Source organism: Strix aluco, chromosome 4, assembly GCF_031877795.1.
Source record: "Strix aluco isolate bStrAlu1 chromosome 4, bStrAlu1.hap1, whole genome shotgun sequence".
Taxonomy (NCBI): domain Eukaryota; kingdom Metazoa; phylum Chordata; class Aves; order Strigiformes; family Strigidae; genus Strix; species Strix aluco.
Window position 1 is genome coordinate 57,942,237 of NC_133934.1, and position 18,823 is coordinate 57,961,059.

Consider the following 18,823-nt stretch of genomic DNA (forward strand, 5'->3'; position numbering starts at 1 on the left):
TTGGCATGAATAAAGCCCTTTCATGTGCTAAACCAAACCATTAGTTTATATTTCTCCATTGTCTGTTAGTCTGCTGCAGTTCTTGACAGGTATAGGATGTTTCACAGAACCTCTGTTACACTTGAGAGAGAAGTCTCAAGGAATACGATTTTTTTCCAAGATGAGAAAAGACTAGGAAATTAATATTTAGCTTGACGTACATCTTCCTTTATTTAGCTAGTTTATCTAAAAGGTAGTAGGATTAAATTCAGATCTTTTCTTTTGAAGTTAATTAGTGTATGTTAACTTTGACAGTATTATGTAGTTGAGTACAGAAATTAGATGGACACAACATGAAAAATATCACTTTAGATATTTTTTTGAAAATCTGAGAAACACGAAGTCCACAACTAGCAAGCAAAACAGCAAGCAAGTGGTTGTTGGTACAACCAATCTCAGGTTCAAATGATTTAAAGAAATTCTTTATACAAACATAATTCATGCAAATCGCTTTAGTGTTGAAGAGAGCAGGTATCAAAAAACACAGTGCAGTTCTTCAGGAAAGTTAATAAATGTCTGAAGTGTAAAAAGAAGCATGTATGCAGAGTGAAGAAATGTATAATAGTGACACTAGAAGGATTTGTCAAACAGTCACAGGTTGAGAGGGACCTAGAAAGATCATCTCGTTAACCTTTCTTGGTAAAGGGAGCCTAGATGATATTGTCTAGCACACTGATGATGCTTACCCAGTACCATGATTTGGTAAAAAGCCTTAATGAGATTCTTGAAGAGCAGAATATGGAAGGGAGGTGATTCTTCTGCTTTCATCTGGTGAGATTGATGATGAGATGGTGTTCAGAATTCTATATCAGCAGCTTAAAAAGAAATACGAAGGTAACATGCAGAATCTAGGGAAGGAAAGTGGGGAATCAGCAGGTTATTTTAGGGCTGCAGGTAATTCCTTAGGATGTGATTATTCAAATTCAGTTTCTTTAGTTACTCAGAAAAAAAAGTTGAGGAATGATCTGACTACAGTATAAAAATGATCTTATGCATAGCAAATTACAGAATAGTCTCCAGTATGACAATAGCTAGAAACTGAAACTACCAAACACAAATGAGAAATAACGAGTTAGTAGCAAAGATAACTAGATATTCAAATAAACTACAAAAAGACGTGGCGTTTGCTTATATGTTTTGTCGTATTTAGCACTTTTTCCCCTTTAAAAATGGGAAGGCATTGTTCTTAACTGATCAGAATAATCATATATACATTGTGAAATGTGTTTTGTAATGTTGTGCTTCACTAAGCAGTTGTGGTTTAGGTATTTAAACAAAATTTTAAGTTCTCTCTACTTTTTCATTTATGTTGGAAAATTAAAATGACATAGTGTTCAAAGTTCTGGTGCCCCTCAACTTTTGTGGTTTTGATTTTAGTAAAACAGATTGCTGTTCCTCCTGGTACAATCGTTTCTACAGCGTCATTTTCAGATGATGTTCCACAACCTACAGCAGTCACATCATCTCCTGGTTCCAAAAATCAAATTAAAGGTGAAGATGAAGAAAAGAAAAAGAAGGAAAAAGCAGAAAAAAGAGGTACTTCAGTTTCCTTAGCAGTGATATACAGTTAAGGCATTTAAATTATGCAAGTGCTTTTACATCAATTTAGGGACAGAAAAAAACAGTTTGTACAGCCACAGTAGGAAGAGTCATGTGCTAACACTTAAAACCTTAGAAGTACTTGGAGCTAATGAAGGCCATCAAGTAAGCTACAGATTCTTACTTAAATGGGATACGTGCCAACTTTTCTTTTAATGTGACTGAACTCCTTTATTAAAAAAAAAACCCACCCCACAAAAAAACCCAAAACCAAAAAACCCAAGACCCCCAACCTCCAAAACCTTGCAACAGAAAAAAGCAAAACCAAAACACACACACACACACACACACACACACAAAGGGAAGGGAAAAAAAAAAGCCATGTGGGGTGTGGAAGGAAATGGATACAAAGTTTAGAGACGTTTTTGGCAGACTGGATGGCTTTCTGTTCTGAGGCTTAGATTTTTTTTTTTTCTGCCAGGCCAAGTAGAAGGCATAGACCCGTTCAGCAAAATACCTTGCAAGCAATAGTAGCATAACATAATACTAAAGGAAGGGTGCTAAACTGCAGTTTTCTGAATCCTCTAAGTGTTTTTTTTTTTTCCTGGAAAATTCTTACAGGCAGTGAAGTTGCATCAGAATTGATCAGATACATCCATGTCAACACTGGTGAAATTGTGTGGCTAAGAGGAAGTGCTGGGTAGAGGACATCGACAGATAGCATAATCTGGTTTTGGCAACAGGGAAGAAATGTAGGAGGATATGTAGTTTTCCTAATGCCTTTCCTCCTGTTTTTCTTGTTTAGCTGTCTGTATTGACTTCTGTTTAACAAACTCCCTTAATAGAAGAAAGAAGGTGTTTATCACACTTGCACAAAAGTACAGGTGTCTATCTTGTAACTTACTCATGTTTTATAATCATTCTCTTATGCAAATTATTAGTTTGCTATGAAATGATTTGTACAGCTTTTCAGAGTTTGGATATTATGCTGATAGGGCACTGTATCTCTGATTTTTCTGGTGAGCTGTGTGCAGGCTTATAAGCTACTTCATTTTTTTGATGTACTTCAGCTTTTCACACATCAATATTCCACAGAGCTGTAAATATAAAAGCAGAGGCTACATGTCATATCAGTCAATTACTTCACATATTCAGTGGCTACAGAGCAAGTACTCAGTTTGTAAGGAAAAATAAAACTTTTCTTGTATTTCTCCTCATCTTGTATAAGTAGATTTAATTTGAAAAGCAATCTATTTGACTTCTTCCTTCAAGTGACTATATTTGGAAAAAGGTGAAATAGAGCGTGAACATTAAATAGAAGCTCTGAACAGGCTGTTTTTATAAAGTTTAATATCCATTGTAGGTATAGCATTTAAGAATCAGAGTAATCAATACGTAAAATTTGTTTTTTAGTCTTCAAATTGATGAAATTATGGAATATCTCAAATCCCTTTGCTTTCTGTCACCTATCTCATGTTTCCTCTGTGGTTATTCCCATGTTCTTTGTTCCACTCTTGCAAACTTCGTCTGTGAAACTTCTCTGGATATTGATTCTGGGCTGACTCTGACACTGGCTAGAGGAGTGCAGTTCTCTCCTTAGCTTGCGGCACTGAAATGGATGTTTCCCATGCATCTGTATATATGCTGTGTACAGACATGCTTTGCTGTGCTCTCTTCTTCCTTATTTGGTGACAGACTTCATTTCTCTAAAGTGAAATAACTAGCATGCTAGAAGCACGTGGTTTTTTTAACTCCAGACTATTGTAGAGAAATGTCATGAAGTGGAGAACAGTGTGGAATGATACCAAGGACAAAGTTGGGAGGCCTTTGATATAATCTTAGGTATTAAATATTAACTATTTTGACAGTATTTTTTCAGTTTCTCTTCAATTATTGTATATATGACTAGTTTTATTAGTCTATTTGTAGTCTATCTACAATTAGATTAATAAAACCCAGTCATAATCACTAGAGCTTTTTATTCATCATATATGAACTGTAATATTTTTGAAGAGCTATTGCTTATGTTAAAAAACATAATGCCTTTTTATTATTGAATATACTATTTAATTTCAACCATGTACTAGAGCAATGATAAACAAGTTAAATTGCGTGCTGTGACCACTTTTCCTTTTTTCCTCCCTAAAGAAGGGAGTTTAGTTTACATTAATATGTAAGCTGTCTTGGATGAAAGAATAACAGAATATGCTTATTTTAAATAAAGCACTTCTTAGACATTTCTTAATCCCCCAGAGATTGTAGTTGTTAAACAAATCTTGAATGCCTTTTAAACAGGACAATCTTATATACAAACTGGATGTAACTGGCTCATCTCAAAAGGAATATCTAAATAAGAAGCTGAGTATGGGGAGTGTTGCTTCACTGCTCTTTTATACTATGCAGTATATATGGGTGATGATAAAGCCTTGCATTGCCATGGGATAAAGACTCCACATGACTGGAACCTTGTAAGCCATGAACTTTCTCTCACACTAGTACATTTGGGAAGTGAAGAATGTTAGCCAAGATCATCTTGAAGGGTTACTTTGCAACTGTAACAGTACAGTTGGAGCGACTTAGCATTGTCCACTGTCAGAAGCACTAGTAACCTGATGACTTGTGATTGTCTAGTTTCCCTTTGCTGGTGAAACACCATGGCAAGACTTACTGGTAATTACTAATTATGAAAACAGTACTATTAGGTTTATTGATGTGGCCTTTGGAAGAGTGTATATGTCACTTACATACATGTTAGCTACACTTAAAAGTTTGGGATGACTTCACTTTACAAACAAGAAAATACCTCTGTCCGAAGGTGGTAGTTACTTGTAGTAACATTCTAAATTGAAGTGTGTATGGTGATTCTCCACTGGAAACCAGTAATAGAGGTGCTAACTCTTTACTCTTTATGAGATTGTAGATCACTTTCCCCTTGCAATAGTCATATATATTATTCATGCTTTTTTAAAAGTTTATTTCATGAACTAAACTTTTTTAATAGGTGAAAAGAAGGAGAAGAAACAGCAGCCAGCTGCTGGAAGTAGTGATGCAAAACCTGTAGATGTTTCTCGTCTGGATCTTCGTGTTGGCTGCATTATTACTGCTGAAAAGCATCCAGATGCAGACACTCTGTACGTTGAAGAAGTGGATGTTGGTGAAGGAAGCCCAAGGACTGTTGTCAGCGGTTTAGTGAAACATGTTCCTCTGGATCAGGTATTGACAAAATTATTTACTGATAGCTTTTCCTTTCTTAAGATCTTCCTCTGTTTAGAGGATGTGTTTACATTCTGCTAATTACAGTCATGAAAACAAAACCAAAATGCAAATGGAAGTAACGCTTAACACCATTTACCAGAAAAGAGGAGAAGTACCCTTACCCCAAATCAGTTCCTTTCTTCTTGCAGTGCTTCTATCCTGGGATCTTACTCTGACTCCTCTGTGATGCCATTGGTACACAGTGGGCTCCTAAACCAAACAGACTCTCCCTTTAGGTTTCCTAGTATAGTAGAGAACCCATAATAACTTTTTTGCTATCATCCAAACTTTTGAAACCTTTGCCTTCCAACTCTCTTTATAGCCCATTGATGTGTTTGACATGGACTAAAGCAAAGAGCATGTAAATTTAACTTGGCAGCGAGTGGCTTAAACAACAGTGGAATACAAAATGCATGTTTTTACTTTCCTGTCTGGAATAGAGTCTGCTTCTGTGCTTTTTTTTTTTAGTTGATATACTTCTGTGTTTGACATGCATGGTTTGTGTATGTCTTGGGAACGACCTAAGACTTCAAGATTACATTTTCCTTTCACACCTCTTCTAGAGGGTTAGTGGAAGGGAGGAATTGACTGAAGGCTGCTTCTAAATTCAAATACAAGCTTGGCAATTAAAGCAAATGTTGTATAGAGCAACTGCAAAACAGGTCATGAAGGAATTGATCTTAGTGTGGAAAAGCTACATTTTCTCAAATGCCTTTTCAATTCACGCCCTGTCCCCGTGGTAAGACTGCAAATGTAGGAGGCAACTAAAATTGTGATTTGTTTTTATGATACAGAAAGTTATTTAACTGAAAAAAATGACTGAACATAAAAGCTATTCTGCACTAATCACCTGATAGTGTCCAGTTACTGGATTTGCAGTGGGCAAAAATTCAAATTGTTCATTTTTAGCAGTCCACTCTCAAGAAAGTGTGTAGAAAAAACATCTTAAAAGCCTTTCTAAATAAATGTGTGAACATGAAGTGTATAGAATGCACCAGCAGTCACAGTCTTTTCTTTTTAACCTGCTTTCTGTCTGGAAAACATAATCCAAAGTACTCATTAACAGAGAATTAGGGATCATTCTTGGGAACAGTTTGTGTGTCTGGTTTTGGTTTTGGCAAGTCTATTAGTAAATTCTAAGGGGCAAGCTGCCATCTTTTTGTGGTTTTTGAAGTGTTCAAAAATGTGAAGGCCTGGCATGTGACTATTGCCATATATTTAAATAAAAATATATATTCAGGTCAAGTATAGACATAATTCACCAAAATTCAGCTATTTATGATTGTAGTGTTTGATGTGGTAATTTAGCAGTGTTTGAGGCTGTAGTATTTGTATCATCTGATTTTACTTTTGGTTAGGGAGCATAATGTGTATCTTCATTAACATCTCAGTATGCAGTGCAATTTATTTATGGGTGTGAGAACTTCTTGCATGCCCACTTTATATGTGGTACATCATGTTTTTGTGCACCACTGACGGATGCAAGTCAGAAGTTGCACCCTCAAGTATCACGTATAGATCGATACATGTGTCATCAGTAACAGGGATATGGAACTGAAGGATGAGGTGGACCATGCCAGTGCTGAGCTCTCAGCAACAGCTAGGGACAGTTGGAGAACATTCTGAAATGTCAGCAGGATTCGACAGCTTTTCTCCATTGCGTTTGGCTTTTTGAAGTGGAACTTGTGAGTTCTTCTAGCATCAATACCTGTTTCAGGCAATCATTCTTGAAATTCGGACTATTCTCAAATGTTGGTTTTTTTACCTCCTGAGATCCCCTTTAGCTTAAGAGATCCTCATGTCAGTGATCAGAAGTGAAGGACAAGAATGCAGAGTATGTATCTTAAACCTAGGAAGAAAAGGCCACCATCAGCCTCCAGAAACACCACCCTACAACCATATTTTGTGAGAGGACATGTTACAGCTGTATCTGTTATGAACGATATAGTCTCGTTTTTATAGCAGAAACTTTTTCTTTCTGCTTAAGTGACTTAATCTTTTTTTGTTCAGGATCATTGTTTGAGGGTTAGCGTTGTCCACCCAGGGATTAGCAAATGGTACTGGAATTTGTATTTCTTTTTCTTAGAATGGTAATTATATTCTTTATACATACTCTTGATCTTCTAATTTTCTTTGTCAAGTCTACAGGGAAAACATGTTTCTATAAATCATAAAGAACAGGGACTACAGCATGACTGTAAACTTATTACACATTCTGTGTAATATAAGACACTTCTTAAAGCAAACCACTTTTTTCCTCTGCTTTTATAGCATTATGCTTCAAGGCTGTATTAAATGCTGCTCTGTTTCTTTTCAGATATGAAACAAATAGGAATATCTATGTAACCAAGCTTGTGACTTGTAAATTATGTTCACTGGCAAACTTAAGATCCAGACAAGCATGTAATAAATTGAGGAGGACTTTTTGTTGCTGTTGGCATTGCAACTCATTCTGGTTTTAAAGCAATCAGTGTGTTGGTTTTAACATATTCACTAGCTGTTGCAGTCTGTCACGGTGTCTGATTTTGAGATATAGAGGGGTAGTTAGTTGATAATTAGTTATACAGGCAACTTCAAGGATTACCTGAGAAAAAGAGCAATTTAACACTTGTGCCTCAAGGGTAAGGTTGTGGTTTTTCTGTACAGTAAATTTCAGGATGAACTTTTCCTTGGTTTAGTTTCTTTGCTTCCTTTCTGTACACACCCCCCCCCCCCCCCCCCCAAGCTTCATTCTACCAGCATGTTAGGAAGATGCATTGTTTTATTCTGAATGTGAAGTAGCTATGTGTCCAACCATAGAAACTGTAGCAACTAACATTTGTGCTGAAACTAAATCAGTTTCTCACTGGTTGAATTGTCAGTTTTGAAGTTCGTGGATTTCTGAAACAGAAGGATTGGCTCTTTGGAAGGCCAGCAGAGGTTGTTACTCTTTCAAGGAGATAACATTTAAATTTCCTTTGCTTATTCTCAGCTCATTTATGTATCAAACACGTCAAGCTTTATGAGTTTCCTGTAGACATAGAATTGTTTCTGTTTGTGTCCTTTTAAGTGTCAGGAAAGTATATGTCAGGAAAATCCCTGATTTATTTTTACAGTTACTTACGAAAAACTAGATTGTTTCTTTTGTTCCTCTAACTTACGGGGTTGCAGAGAGTAGCCGTCAGTAGAATTACTGGATTTGACTCTTTGTAGTGTTTTGACACATTTCGGGGTTTTATTTATCATTTACTGTAAAAAAATCTCCTAAGAGCAATGCAGATAGAATGATACCCAAACATCAGATTACTTGATGGTTTGTAAGCAATTTTTTTGCACTTATTATGCATGAATACAGAGGGATCAACTATTGTGATTGAAGCCCTGTTTTCTGGAAACATTACAGTAAGTCCTTTCTATAAAAATTAACACAACCAATTTAAATAAAACCCCCAAACCTAAAATCTTTTGCATTGTTAGGAAGTATATATTTAGGTCTAGTTTCTTTTTTTCTCTATACTTAGGGAACTGTCCTTTATCTGAAAACAGTTTAAAAATGGAGCCATTTATAATAAAAAGGGAAAAAAAACAATCCTTGAAATAGCAATGTTCTGGTTTTGGCTGCCCATCTTGGGATGGATTTTTCTTTTTGTTTTATAAAAATATTTATTCAACCTTGTGAGTTTTCTTACCACTTATTTGTGAAATCAATGCCCATATCTTAGTATTAGAGCAGTGTTTCAAAAGCATTTGAAGATACTTTCTAGTGAAAACTTTAATTTTGTAGTAGTCATCAACTTATACAGAAGTCTCATGCAATATATATAAACATTTGGGCCACTGTGAGTGGTGAGAAAATGATGTGATGCTAGTCTGTTTTTCTTTCCTGTTAGCTTGACGGTGATCTCATTTCTGTATTAACGCAGCCTGGTTTTGTCAATTGTATAATCTGTAATAAAAAAGCAATGCTCTGAAGTCTAGAATTTTTTCCAGTTAGCCAAAACTAAAGTTGAGTGCCAAATGCAGAAATCTTGTTTCTTTTATTCTGTATCTCCATTTGCTAATTGTTATTCAGTGGTAGATAATGTCTACAACTTGCATTTTAGAGTCACTGACATTTTACAGCCATTTCTTGTGTTTTGGGCAATTTATATTGCTAGCAATAACTTAAGAAATTTTCAGTCAATGGACTGCCTTGAAACTTATGCAAGATCAACTTTTCATTATAACTGCTTAATTTTGGAGATATATATTTTTGCTTTTTAAAATTTTCTACTTGGAAAATATGCAGCATTTGGAATACTTGATCATATGAGTTTTATTAAATACTAATCCTGCAGCTTTGTTTAAAGTTTATATTGTAATGTACAAAGACTGAAATTTAGAAATAGGACTTTATATATATGTGCACTAGGAGTATGGGAATTAAGACTTCCTTACTTCCTGTCCATTTCTTAAGAATGGTCTGGGTTTCATTTTTATTCAGTTTGAAAGTGTGGTTTGTTTCCTAGGCTGAAGCATGGCAGTTTCCCCTGACAAAGTATGTTTTCTCTGATTTCCTGTTGTATTTTCATGAAAAATAAAACAACAAAGAAAGAAACCTAGTTTTACAGTTTTGCTCTAACAAATTGCAGTGCACAGTATATAAAGCCATTTTCAGTGCTTAAAAAAAAATCAAAGCATTAGGGTTAAATAAGGTACAATTTAAGATTGAAGTGAATTAATTATGTAAAACACATGTGTGCTTCCAGTGCTCAGTTTGAAATTTTTATCTATGACCTAGCCTAATTTGTAGAGTGTGTTTTCTTGTTATTAATATTATTATTAAATTAAAATTGTTTGGCTAATAGTGCCATATTGAAAGTGGACTCAAGTGGAAATTTAGAATAAGTAAAGATGAAATGCGGGTGAAATGCATCTCCTGGTTTTTGGATTTCTGAATTGCACGTTTTGTATTTCTATGCTAAGTGTGTCCCAGTTCAGCATTTATTCCATTATTCACTGCCCAACTCTTAAGTGGTTTAAATGTTGTTTGGTACTGATGTGCAGGCATTAAAATTGTGCATCTGTTACTGTATGCTTCTCTTGCCCATGTTATGGTCTCTTCATTGTAATTCTTTTGTTATAATGAAATAATGAAAGTCCCCAAAAGCATGTGGCATTTAAGTACTCATATCCTTCTGTGTTCTTACCCCAAGATGCAGAACCGGATGGCAATACTACTCTGTAACTTGAAGCCTGCAAAGATGAGAGGGGTAGTATCTCAAGCAATGGTGATGTGTGCCAGCTCCCCAGAAAAAGTGGAAATTCTGGCTCCCCCAGCTGGGGCAGCACCTGGGGATAGAATCACTTTTGAAGGTTTTCCTGGTAAGTAGGTATTGGGGAAATTGGAGGAAAAAGGTATGCCATGGTGACCTCAGTGTTGAAGCAGATAATGGATTTTGAAGTTGGTTGCATTTTTTGATGAAATTTTCTGAATTAGTTATATTCAAACTTTTTTGTTATTAGCATGCTAAGACTCTGTAAAATTGAAAAATACAGGGAAGTAACTGTAACTTGAAAAAGTTGTATAGTACTTTAATATAAAATTACCCACATTTCTAAGTCTTGATAAATATTTTTGTTTCTGAATTGTATGGACAAATGTATTTGCACTTTGCAAGTTACAGTAAGCAAATGTAAAGCATCTTTCCCAGTGTCTCAGTGTAAGTCATGAAGTAATAAGTTCCTGATTCCAGCTCCTTCCTCTAATTAAAGTGTTTGTTTTGAGGAGAAGGAGGGGATGGAGAGGATTGGAGGGTGGAAATCTCCTATTTATGAGAGGAACCTATAATATTCAAAACACCAGGGGTTTTTTGTTTGCTTGTCTGGGAGGAAATGGCTTTTTGGGTCTCCAAAGACAGACATTGGACTACTTACCACTTAATTAAATCAATAAATCCATATTTTTTTCAGAATATAAATAATAAAATAATCACATTTAAACCTTCTCAAAGATAATTTTTCATCCATTTTCCCACTTCCTCTACCTTCCACTCATCTTTGAAAATTATTAGTTTCTGACCCTGCATATTGGGAATTCAAATAAGCATCACAAATGTAACCTGTTGGTGAATGCTTCCCTCCTACCCAAATACCAGTTCATTAGTCTCACAGGCTGAAAGGAATATGGAGATTCAGCTTCTCCTGTTGCTGTCTTTGTTAGTACTGTAATTTTGTTATCTCTATCATGGCTTTAAGTGTTTGTCATCAGGAGATGTTGGTCCATTATGATCCTAGTAAGAAAGGCACTCAGACTGTAAAGTATCATTTAAAATGCTATTTATTAGAGCTGATGCTGAAAAGAGAGAATAGTATAAATAATGTTGCATCGCACAGATGATGGGAACCCCAAGGTGGTGCAACATCAAAAAGGCTGCTAGTCCATGTGCATTATGCTGTGCACTCCCTGTCCATAGAAGAGATTCCCCCCTTTTGGTCATTCAAGCTACTGTTGTATTTTCTTACTCATTTCGACTGTCAAACAGAAAGGAAGTTCTCTTGAGAACTTGATGCTGCACAGTGTTCCATAAAGGTGAGGACACACAGATGGCTCAAATCCCTGGTACCACACAGGAGCTGCCCGCATGCTTCTCTGTTACAATCAGCTGGCTAGGTTTATCCTGCCAGCTGCAGGTTATCCTGCACAGCACAAGCCTAGACCTGCTCAGGTCGACTGTTGTGTGGATTACTGAGTTCTCGATGAACAGTTGTCTTCTGGTCAGGATCACTGCATCACTTTATCTTAAGAAAAAGTGGTCTAACTCCCAGTATTTCCCATATTGGGTGGAGTTGTACGTGTATGCATTTATCAACAAAATTCAGGATGAGTTTGTTGCTGAAAAGTTGGCTTTCACATGTGAGAAAATGGTGTAGCTTTCTGTTTTCTACATAGAAATATATTAACCTCTTTAAACTATTGGACCTCTGACTATTTCTAGCTGTACAGCAGTGTTTTTATTTATGAACCTCTTGGCAAGCGCTATGCTTAAACATATTTGCATGAAATACCTTTCATAAACATATATGTATATAGCTATTTTTATATTTCATGATTGAAACTGTTATGCTCTAAAAAATATGTCTGTATTTTGGTTGGCATATGATAAAGGAAGCAGTGGTCTATCTAGGTGGTTTTGAAACAGAAGGAAAGTTCAGTTTGCTGTGATTTAATGCTCTGAAAATATTTTAAAATAATACTGTGTTTAACAAGGAAATCACTCTTGCAGCATTTTTTTCATGTTTAGTTTTCTGCATTAAAAATATACAAAGCTTGCTAGTTGAGATGCAGAATTGGTAAGCTGTACTGAAATCTGAAAGACTTCAGCAACTTCATTGACTAAATTGTAGAATACTCACTCATAACTTCTAGTAGTTATCACATATCCGTGAGTAAAGATAGATTAAATGTTGGATGTGTGACCTCTGTTACATGCAAGGATACACTCATTGCTTTCTGTTGCTGTGGAAATGGATGTGCAAGAGAGAGCACAAGCTGTAGAGTAAACCCTTCTAGTGCGTAAGCCCTGCAAAGTGATATACAAGTCAGCCTGGGCGTGTGGCTTTTTTTGAGAGGTGGAGAGTCTTTTTTGTTGTTTTTTTGTCTAAGGCATAACCTTACTCCAAACTTACATCTCAAGTAACTTCATATACCTGGCATTTGAAAATAATGTGAGAGCTGGAGGTAGTGCTGTTCTCTGGTAGCCAGCCTATCTATTCTTGCACATGACCAATGAGGTAAATTTTATCAAAATAATTAAACTATTTAACTCCAGGTTTTTTATAGTTGTAAAAAGCTTTTCCTAGAGCCAGTAGTAGAAATGTTTGTTTTAGAAATATTCCCAGGTGTTAATGTATACTGATACTCTGTTGACATTTTGATTCTTAGAAGCCATAGAATAAGCTAAAGGTGGTGAAAAGTTGTACTAGTTCTAAAGTTAAGAACTGCAGTCTGTGATACAAGGTATTGTATGCTTTGTGTCAGCTTCCTTCTGACAGGGAGCCAGAGACATGGAGCTCTAATAAGTGCCAAATAAAGGCTTTCACAACCCCTTTGAAAAGCATATATATTCAGAGACTAAGATTGTTGCCATTTACCTTCTTGTCCAAGTGATTAACAACTTTTGGTGGGTTTTTTTCTTTTTCTCCTTTTTAAACACCTGTTTGGGGTGTTTGCTTATTTGTTTTTATTCCTGAGTGGGGGAAACTCACTGGGAGACTGGAAGACTGTTTCTCAATTTTGAATGGGGTTGTATGTATCTTTGTGATGGTTTAGCCCCTGCCGGGGTCTGAGACCACGCGGCCGCTGCCCCTCCCCCACAAAGGGAGTGAAATACAAAGCCCCGAGACTGAGATAAGGAAAGGTTTAATACAAAAGTGCAACAGCAACACAACAAACAACAACAATGACAATAACAGTAATAGTGATAACAATGAACAGAGCAAAATATATACTGATACAGCAGTGAGAGAACCGGCTGCGCCAACCCACGCGATCACCGATTCTTCCTGCGCTCGCGCCAGGATGTGACGTCAGCATGATATATGAATAACCCGGCTAGAGCTTCCTCCCCACTGCTGGGGAAACTTAACCCTATCCTGGCTAAACCAGGACAATCTTTTACTCACCTTTTTTGTGTTAAAATCTCACATGCTTCTTAGCTGCTGTCTCCTCAAAGGCAACCTGGCACTTCACTGATACTGTTATCAGGAGGGTAGAGTCCTTGCTATGTCAGATGTCATTTAATGTCAGTGCTGAATTGTAACCATTTATGTTCTGACTCAGTTTTTTTTAAAGAGTAAATTTAAAGCGTAAAGATTCATTTTGAGTCCTTGTAATTAAAATAGAAAGGACAGCTGGGTTTTATTTTAGTTTGATGTATGAAAGCCTGTGAAGCAACAGAAGCAGCGGCAGCAACAATAAAGTGACTCTAAAACACACACAGCTGTCTACCAAGCAGCTTGGTATCAAGTTATTTTTAAGCCTTCTCTCTCCCCATACAAAATATTCATAAGATGCAGGCTAATCTTCCTTGGTAATTTTAGTCAAAGTAAACAAATGGTATCTTGATTCAGACTGATTGAACTTTTTTGTTCAGAAACTTGAGAATTTTCCTAGAATCATATTGAGTGTCCTAGAGGAGTGATTTGATAAGGAATGCTGTTGTCTGGAGGAGTGTTCTTTTTGTTTGTTTATTTGATGTTGTTGCCTTTAGGAGAACTTTAGCACCGTTACATATTCCAATACACAAATCTTCAAGATCTTTTGGGCCTTTTTTGTATTAAGAACTTCATAAAATTTCTATCCACCTTCAGTGGAAAAGGACTGATTTATGAACCCTAGAAAGATTGTTCCATTGCATATCTGTAAATTACTCCTACACAGTAATTGCCATAAGACAGCAATAATTCTTGGAGTTTTCACAGCTAATGGTGAAATTTTCTTTCTAGTAGCAGTATAATTGATGTTTTGACAAAACTCTTCAGTGCAAAAATGCCACAGGAAGCACAAACCTGTTAGTTATGTTATATAATTAGGTAATCATTCTGGTCTAAGAATCCTTGGCAATAACCATCTCTTTTTAGAAAATAAGTGCTAAAACTGGAGTGCGGTGGTTAGTCTGTATTTAACAGGTTTCTGTAGTCAAAGCTTTGGTGTATGGATGCTTTCCTTCAGTTGCATAGTTATAATCCACAGTGGGCTAAGTGTTGTTAACTTTTTGTGAGGTCACACATCACCACATCTTTTTGCCCTTTCTTGCGCTGAGATATATTCTTTCAGTTGTTACTGAGCTGTTACAATGTGGAGAGGTTTCTTGCTTATTATAAGAATTTATTTTGTAATATTTAAACTGCTAGACTGAATGACATGTTTAAGAATATTTAGGACCTCTTATTTTATGTTCTTTTTATGTAAAGAGTGGGAAGCTCATTAAACCATTACACAAGTTTAAATTTTTTTTTATAGAAACCCTTCTAAAGAATATTTTCTGGGAAGAAGGAATGCAATGAGGAGAAGTCATAGGAAAATGCACAGCCTAAAGCTCTGGTAGTATTTAAAATTGGTGCCTATGCTAATCTAATATGAGCTCACCACAGATCCCAAGGGAGCTTGATGCAGGATTCCAAAGAAACTTATTAACATCCAAAGCATGTTTTTTATAATAAAACTCAGGGGTTTTTTCTTACTGAAAAAATTCACTTGCTTTTAATATTTGAGGAGGGGGAAGGAAATGCACAATGGATCATTCAACATTCTGTTTAATGATTTTATTAGTTCGTATGCATTCACTTTGGTCTAAATCCAAGTCTGTTTTTGTTCATGAACTTGAGCATTGAACAGGATTTTTATTTTTGTGAAAATGTGCAATTAGCTCAAAATGTTTAATTTATTAATGGTATTACTGGTTTTTTCTTTTAAATATGAAGTGCACTGTGGTTGTGAAATAACTCGACTGCATTATTGAATCTTGCTCTGGCAAGGCTAGCCTACTTAACAGAGAAATCTGTCCAGTTCTGCTTCTCTTACGCAGTTATAGCATCCACAGAAGTTAGACCTGTCTACAGGCAGAAGTAACTTACTTCTGCAAGCATTGAAAATGTGAGTAGATTGAACCATTGAAAACAAGTAAAGAAGAAAAACAACAGGGCAAGCTGGAATGAGAGTAGTTCATTTAACCTCCTGTTGGTCAGCCAGTCAGGAATACACTAAGCAGTAATGAATTTCAACCAGCCACTAGAAACACATATGTTAAAATCCCTGTAGCCTTACGGTTTTTCTTCCTGAACCTTTGGGGACACTGAGTAGTGGAAGATGAGAGTACTTGATATTCTGCTCACTTGCAGAACTCCTCATTTTACTTTAGGAACTCCTAGCTCCTCTGAGAGGATCTCAGAGAGGATATATCATTTACTAGGATTTGGTTTTTGATTCTTGCTTTGTTCTGGAACTTAAGATATTAATAGTTGGGCAGAATGGTGCCAGTATGGCACTCCAAGCAAGTAAAAAATATATATAGTGTATCAACAGTTGAACAGAATGGAATCCCTTTCAGTGTTCAGACGTGCTCTAGTTATATTTAAAACAAGTCTTGGGGTTTTTTTATTTGTCCTGCCTGTGTTACACATAAGAGGTCAAGAGCACCCAACAGCATTATGATTAAATAACTTTTTAAATGAAATCTTTTTTTCTTTAAGAGAATCTGCATTGTATTAGAATTTAGAGATTAAATTTACCTGACCTTTGAACAGAAAATAATTATATAGCGAATTGATTGTCTTGCTCTATCTAGATGTCAGCAGGCAGCAGTTTATTCAGTATCTTTACAGCAAGAGCTTATTTAGCTTAGTTGTTTTGTTCCTACACTTTGCATTTCATGCCTATTTAAAAATAGGAAGAATATGACTCCAAAATACTTCACTATTATTCTATGTAATTTGTTAACAGTTTTTCAAAACATAAGTAGTAGAAACCTGCATTTTGTGGTCATTAGAGATCCTTAAATAGTCAGATTTGCTAATGTACTTAGACTGTCAATATGTCTAAGGCATAGGTAACTTATCATGGTGTACACATAGAAACAGGGAACTGAGACTTAGAGACTAAGGCCATAATTACTGAAGTAAAAGGTGACCTCTAATGCTTCTGTTATTTTAGGCACCAGAGCATGTCATCAAATAGTGCAAAAAGTAGCAGAATGGTGTTGAATGGTCGGGGCTAAAATTGTATGTCAGTATCCTAATTTTGGGCTACTCTTGTCTAAGTTCAATGTTTCTCAACTGTAAGGGCACCTGCCAAATTCACTTAATATTAACTGTTTATAAAAATTCATTAATTCCTAAACTTAAGATGCCAACAAACCTGTGTCTTGGTGAGTAGTGTATTTCTGTGGTCCACATCTACTTAATTCTTAGGAATCCTTTTGGTCTCTAGTAAATTTTGTAAACCAACAGCTAGCAACGGTTTGATTTCTTCCTTTTGACAGTATTTGTGGTCTGTTATTTATAACCTTTTTTTCCCCTGAAAGATCAGCATTTTGAGAAACACTCTGGAGACATTTCCTAGGGAATCCCTAATTCCAGTTAGTTTTCATTTTTAGAATTGCATGTAATGTTTTTTTTCCCTTAAAAGTGTGTGCAGTGATCCTATGTGGGCTGTCACAGATATGTACATGCTCTGCCTCCTGTGTTGTGTGCTATTAGGTTATTCTTTGTTTTGAAACAGGAGATCCTGAAAAGGAACTTAATCCCAAGAAGAAGATTTGGGAGCAAATCCAACCTGATCTTCATACCAATGACCAGTGTGTTGCTACGTACAAAGGAGTTCCATTTGAAGTGAAAGGAAAAGGAGTCTGCAGGGCAGAGACCATGGCAAACAGCGGAATTAAATAAATAAATAGTTATTAGAAGCTTTTTCAGACATTGAAATGGGAAGTAATGCAAGCACAATAAAAAACATGAATATTATTACCCCTCTGAAATGCGTGGCTAATACCTTTTTTGTTTGACTCCTCTTCCAGAGGTACAGAATGTGTTGGGTCTCCAATAGTTTCACAATTCACTCATTCACCATGCTTACTGTCCTTTGAGGTTAAGTGTTGTCAAGAGTCATTAACCACTCAGTGCTCAAGACGATTAAACCAAGGCTTGTTCATGGTAGAACTACAGGCAGGCAAGCATATTTTCTGGACAGCTAAAAGGTTTAGAGGATCTATGGAGCTAGGGCATCTCAATAAGGAAAAATTTCTGCCATGTTCCTTGTGTGCTAACTGCTCTTTAAGAGGTGCAGGAGTAGCAGTTGGTCAGTGAAGACCACAATTGTCTTTATTCTTTTAGTCACCTTTTAATAGTTTTTCTCCTCCTCTTCCAAGCAGTTTTCAGATATAAGTCTCTGCAACTTGGCTGTGTTGTCTCAGTAGTCTGCAGACAGTTGTAATAGAAAGATTAAACTATGGCCCTTTATGCCTTAAGATATACAAATGGACATACTTTCATGTCCCACAGTGAAGCTGTTATAATGTCAGTAAGATCAAAGCTGGCACTTTGCTAAAATAGTTCTTTATCTACTCCACCTAGATATTTCCTTCCAAATGATAGATAGTACTAAGAAAGAATGTACAGCAAATATATTGCCAGAGCTGGTCAAATACTACCCAAAAAAACCTCGTTTCCCATGCACCAACAGGTATAAAATGAATTGATTTTTTGTTTTAATGTACTTTTATGCAATTATATACAAAAGATGCTTTGGTTTTAACAGAAATAGCTTCTTTAGGTTTTACAGTTAGATTTATTCCATAATAATGTAGTACAAGTAGTCATCGTTGATATCATAAGAGCCTCAAATTACTACTTTTAATTCCTGCCTTTTAATAATCTGAAAATAACTATTTTAGATCAATTTACAATAAAACTTTTAAGTAACTATTTTGAGATACTTCAGATATTTTGGCATATGATACTTAACTAACTGGTTACTCTCTAACCACTGAAACAGTAAGCGCTTTTTTTAGCCACTGAAATAAAAGTAACTTATCCACTCTGAATTTTGCAGGCTTTGAACTTCATCCAGTAAACTGGGAGAGAAAAAAAAATGACAATGGTATAAAATTAAAAGGAACAGGCACAAAAGAAGAGATGAACAGATTTCTTTTTCAAATGTTTTGTATGTGCCTATAAACTGTGTTAATTTTTCATGCATCTGGGAACAAGCAGTAGTAATTAGTTCTTTTAAATGTGCTGAATAGCGTTCAGCATATGGGAACTATTTTATCTGCCGTATAAACTACATATCCAATAATGTCTTTATTGAACAAAATTCTTGAAGTTCAAAACCTCAATTCTAACTAATCCTGAATCAAGGTAAAGAAATATTTTTACAGTAGATAAAATTTAGCTTTTGATACTGGAAAGCTCTTTACAAACTTCGGAATTCAGAGGAACTTCTGACAGCTTGAAGAATTGGGCAAAGAGGCTT

The 18,823-nt window shown here is 35.8% G+C and overlaps 1 protein-coding gene across 4 annotated transcripts in view; it reads left to right on the forward strand.

The window, feature by feature from the left end:
* Positions 1-17,327, forward strand: part of AIMP1 (aminoacyl tRNA synthetase complex interacting multifunctional protein 1) — a 43,038-nt gene extending 25,711 nt beyond the window's left edge. For 3 of the 4 annotated variants that reach the window (XM_074823234.1, XM_074823235.1, XM_074823232.1), the window contains exons 4-7: positions 1,417-1,575; positions 4,580-4,791; positions 10,008-10,176; positions 17,072-17,327. In XM_074823234.1, coding sequence (XP_074679335.1) covers positions 1,417-1,575; positions 4,580-4,791; positions 10,008-10,176; positions 17,072-17,238 — 707 coding nt within the window. In that variant the 3' untranslated portion in view covers positions 17,239-17,327. Of the gene's footprint in view, positions 1-1,416; positions 1,576-4,579; positions 4,792-10,007; positions 10,177-14,815; positions 14,910-17,071 lie in introns of those variants that run through there. The other variant, XM_074823236.1, reaches the window with a different exon arrangement.
* Positions 17,328-18,823: the final 1,496 nt, after the last annotated feature.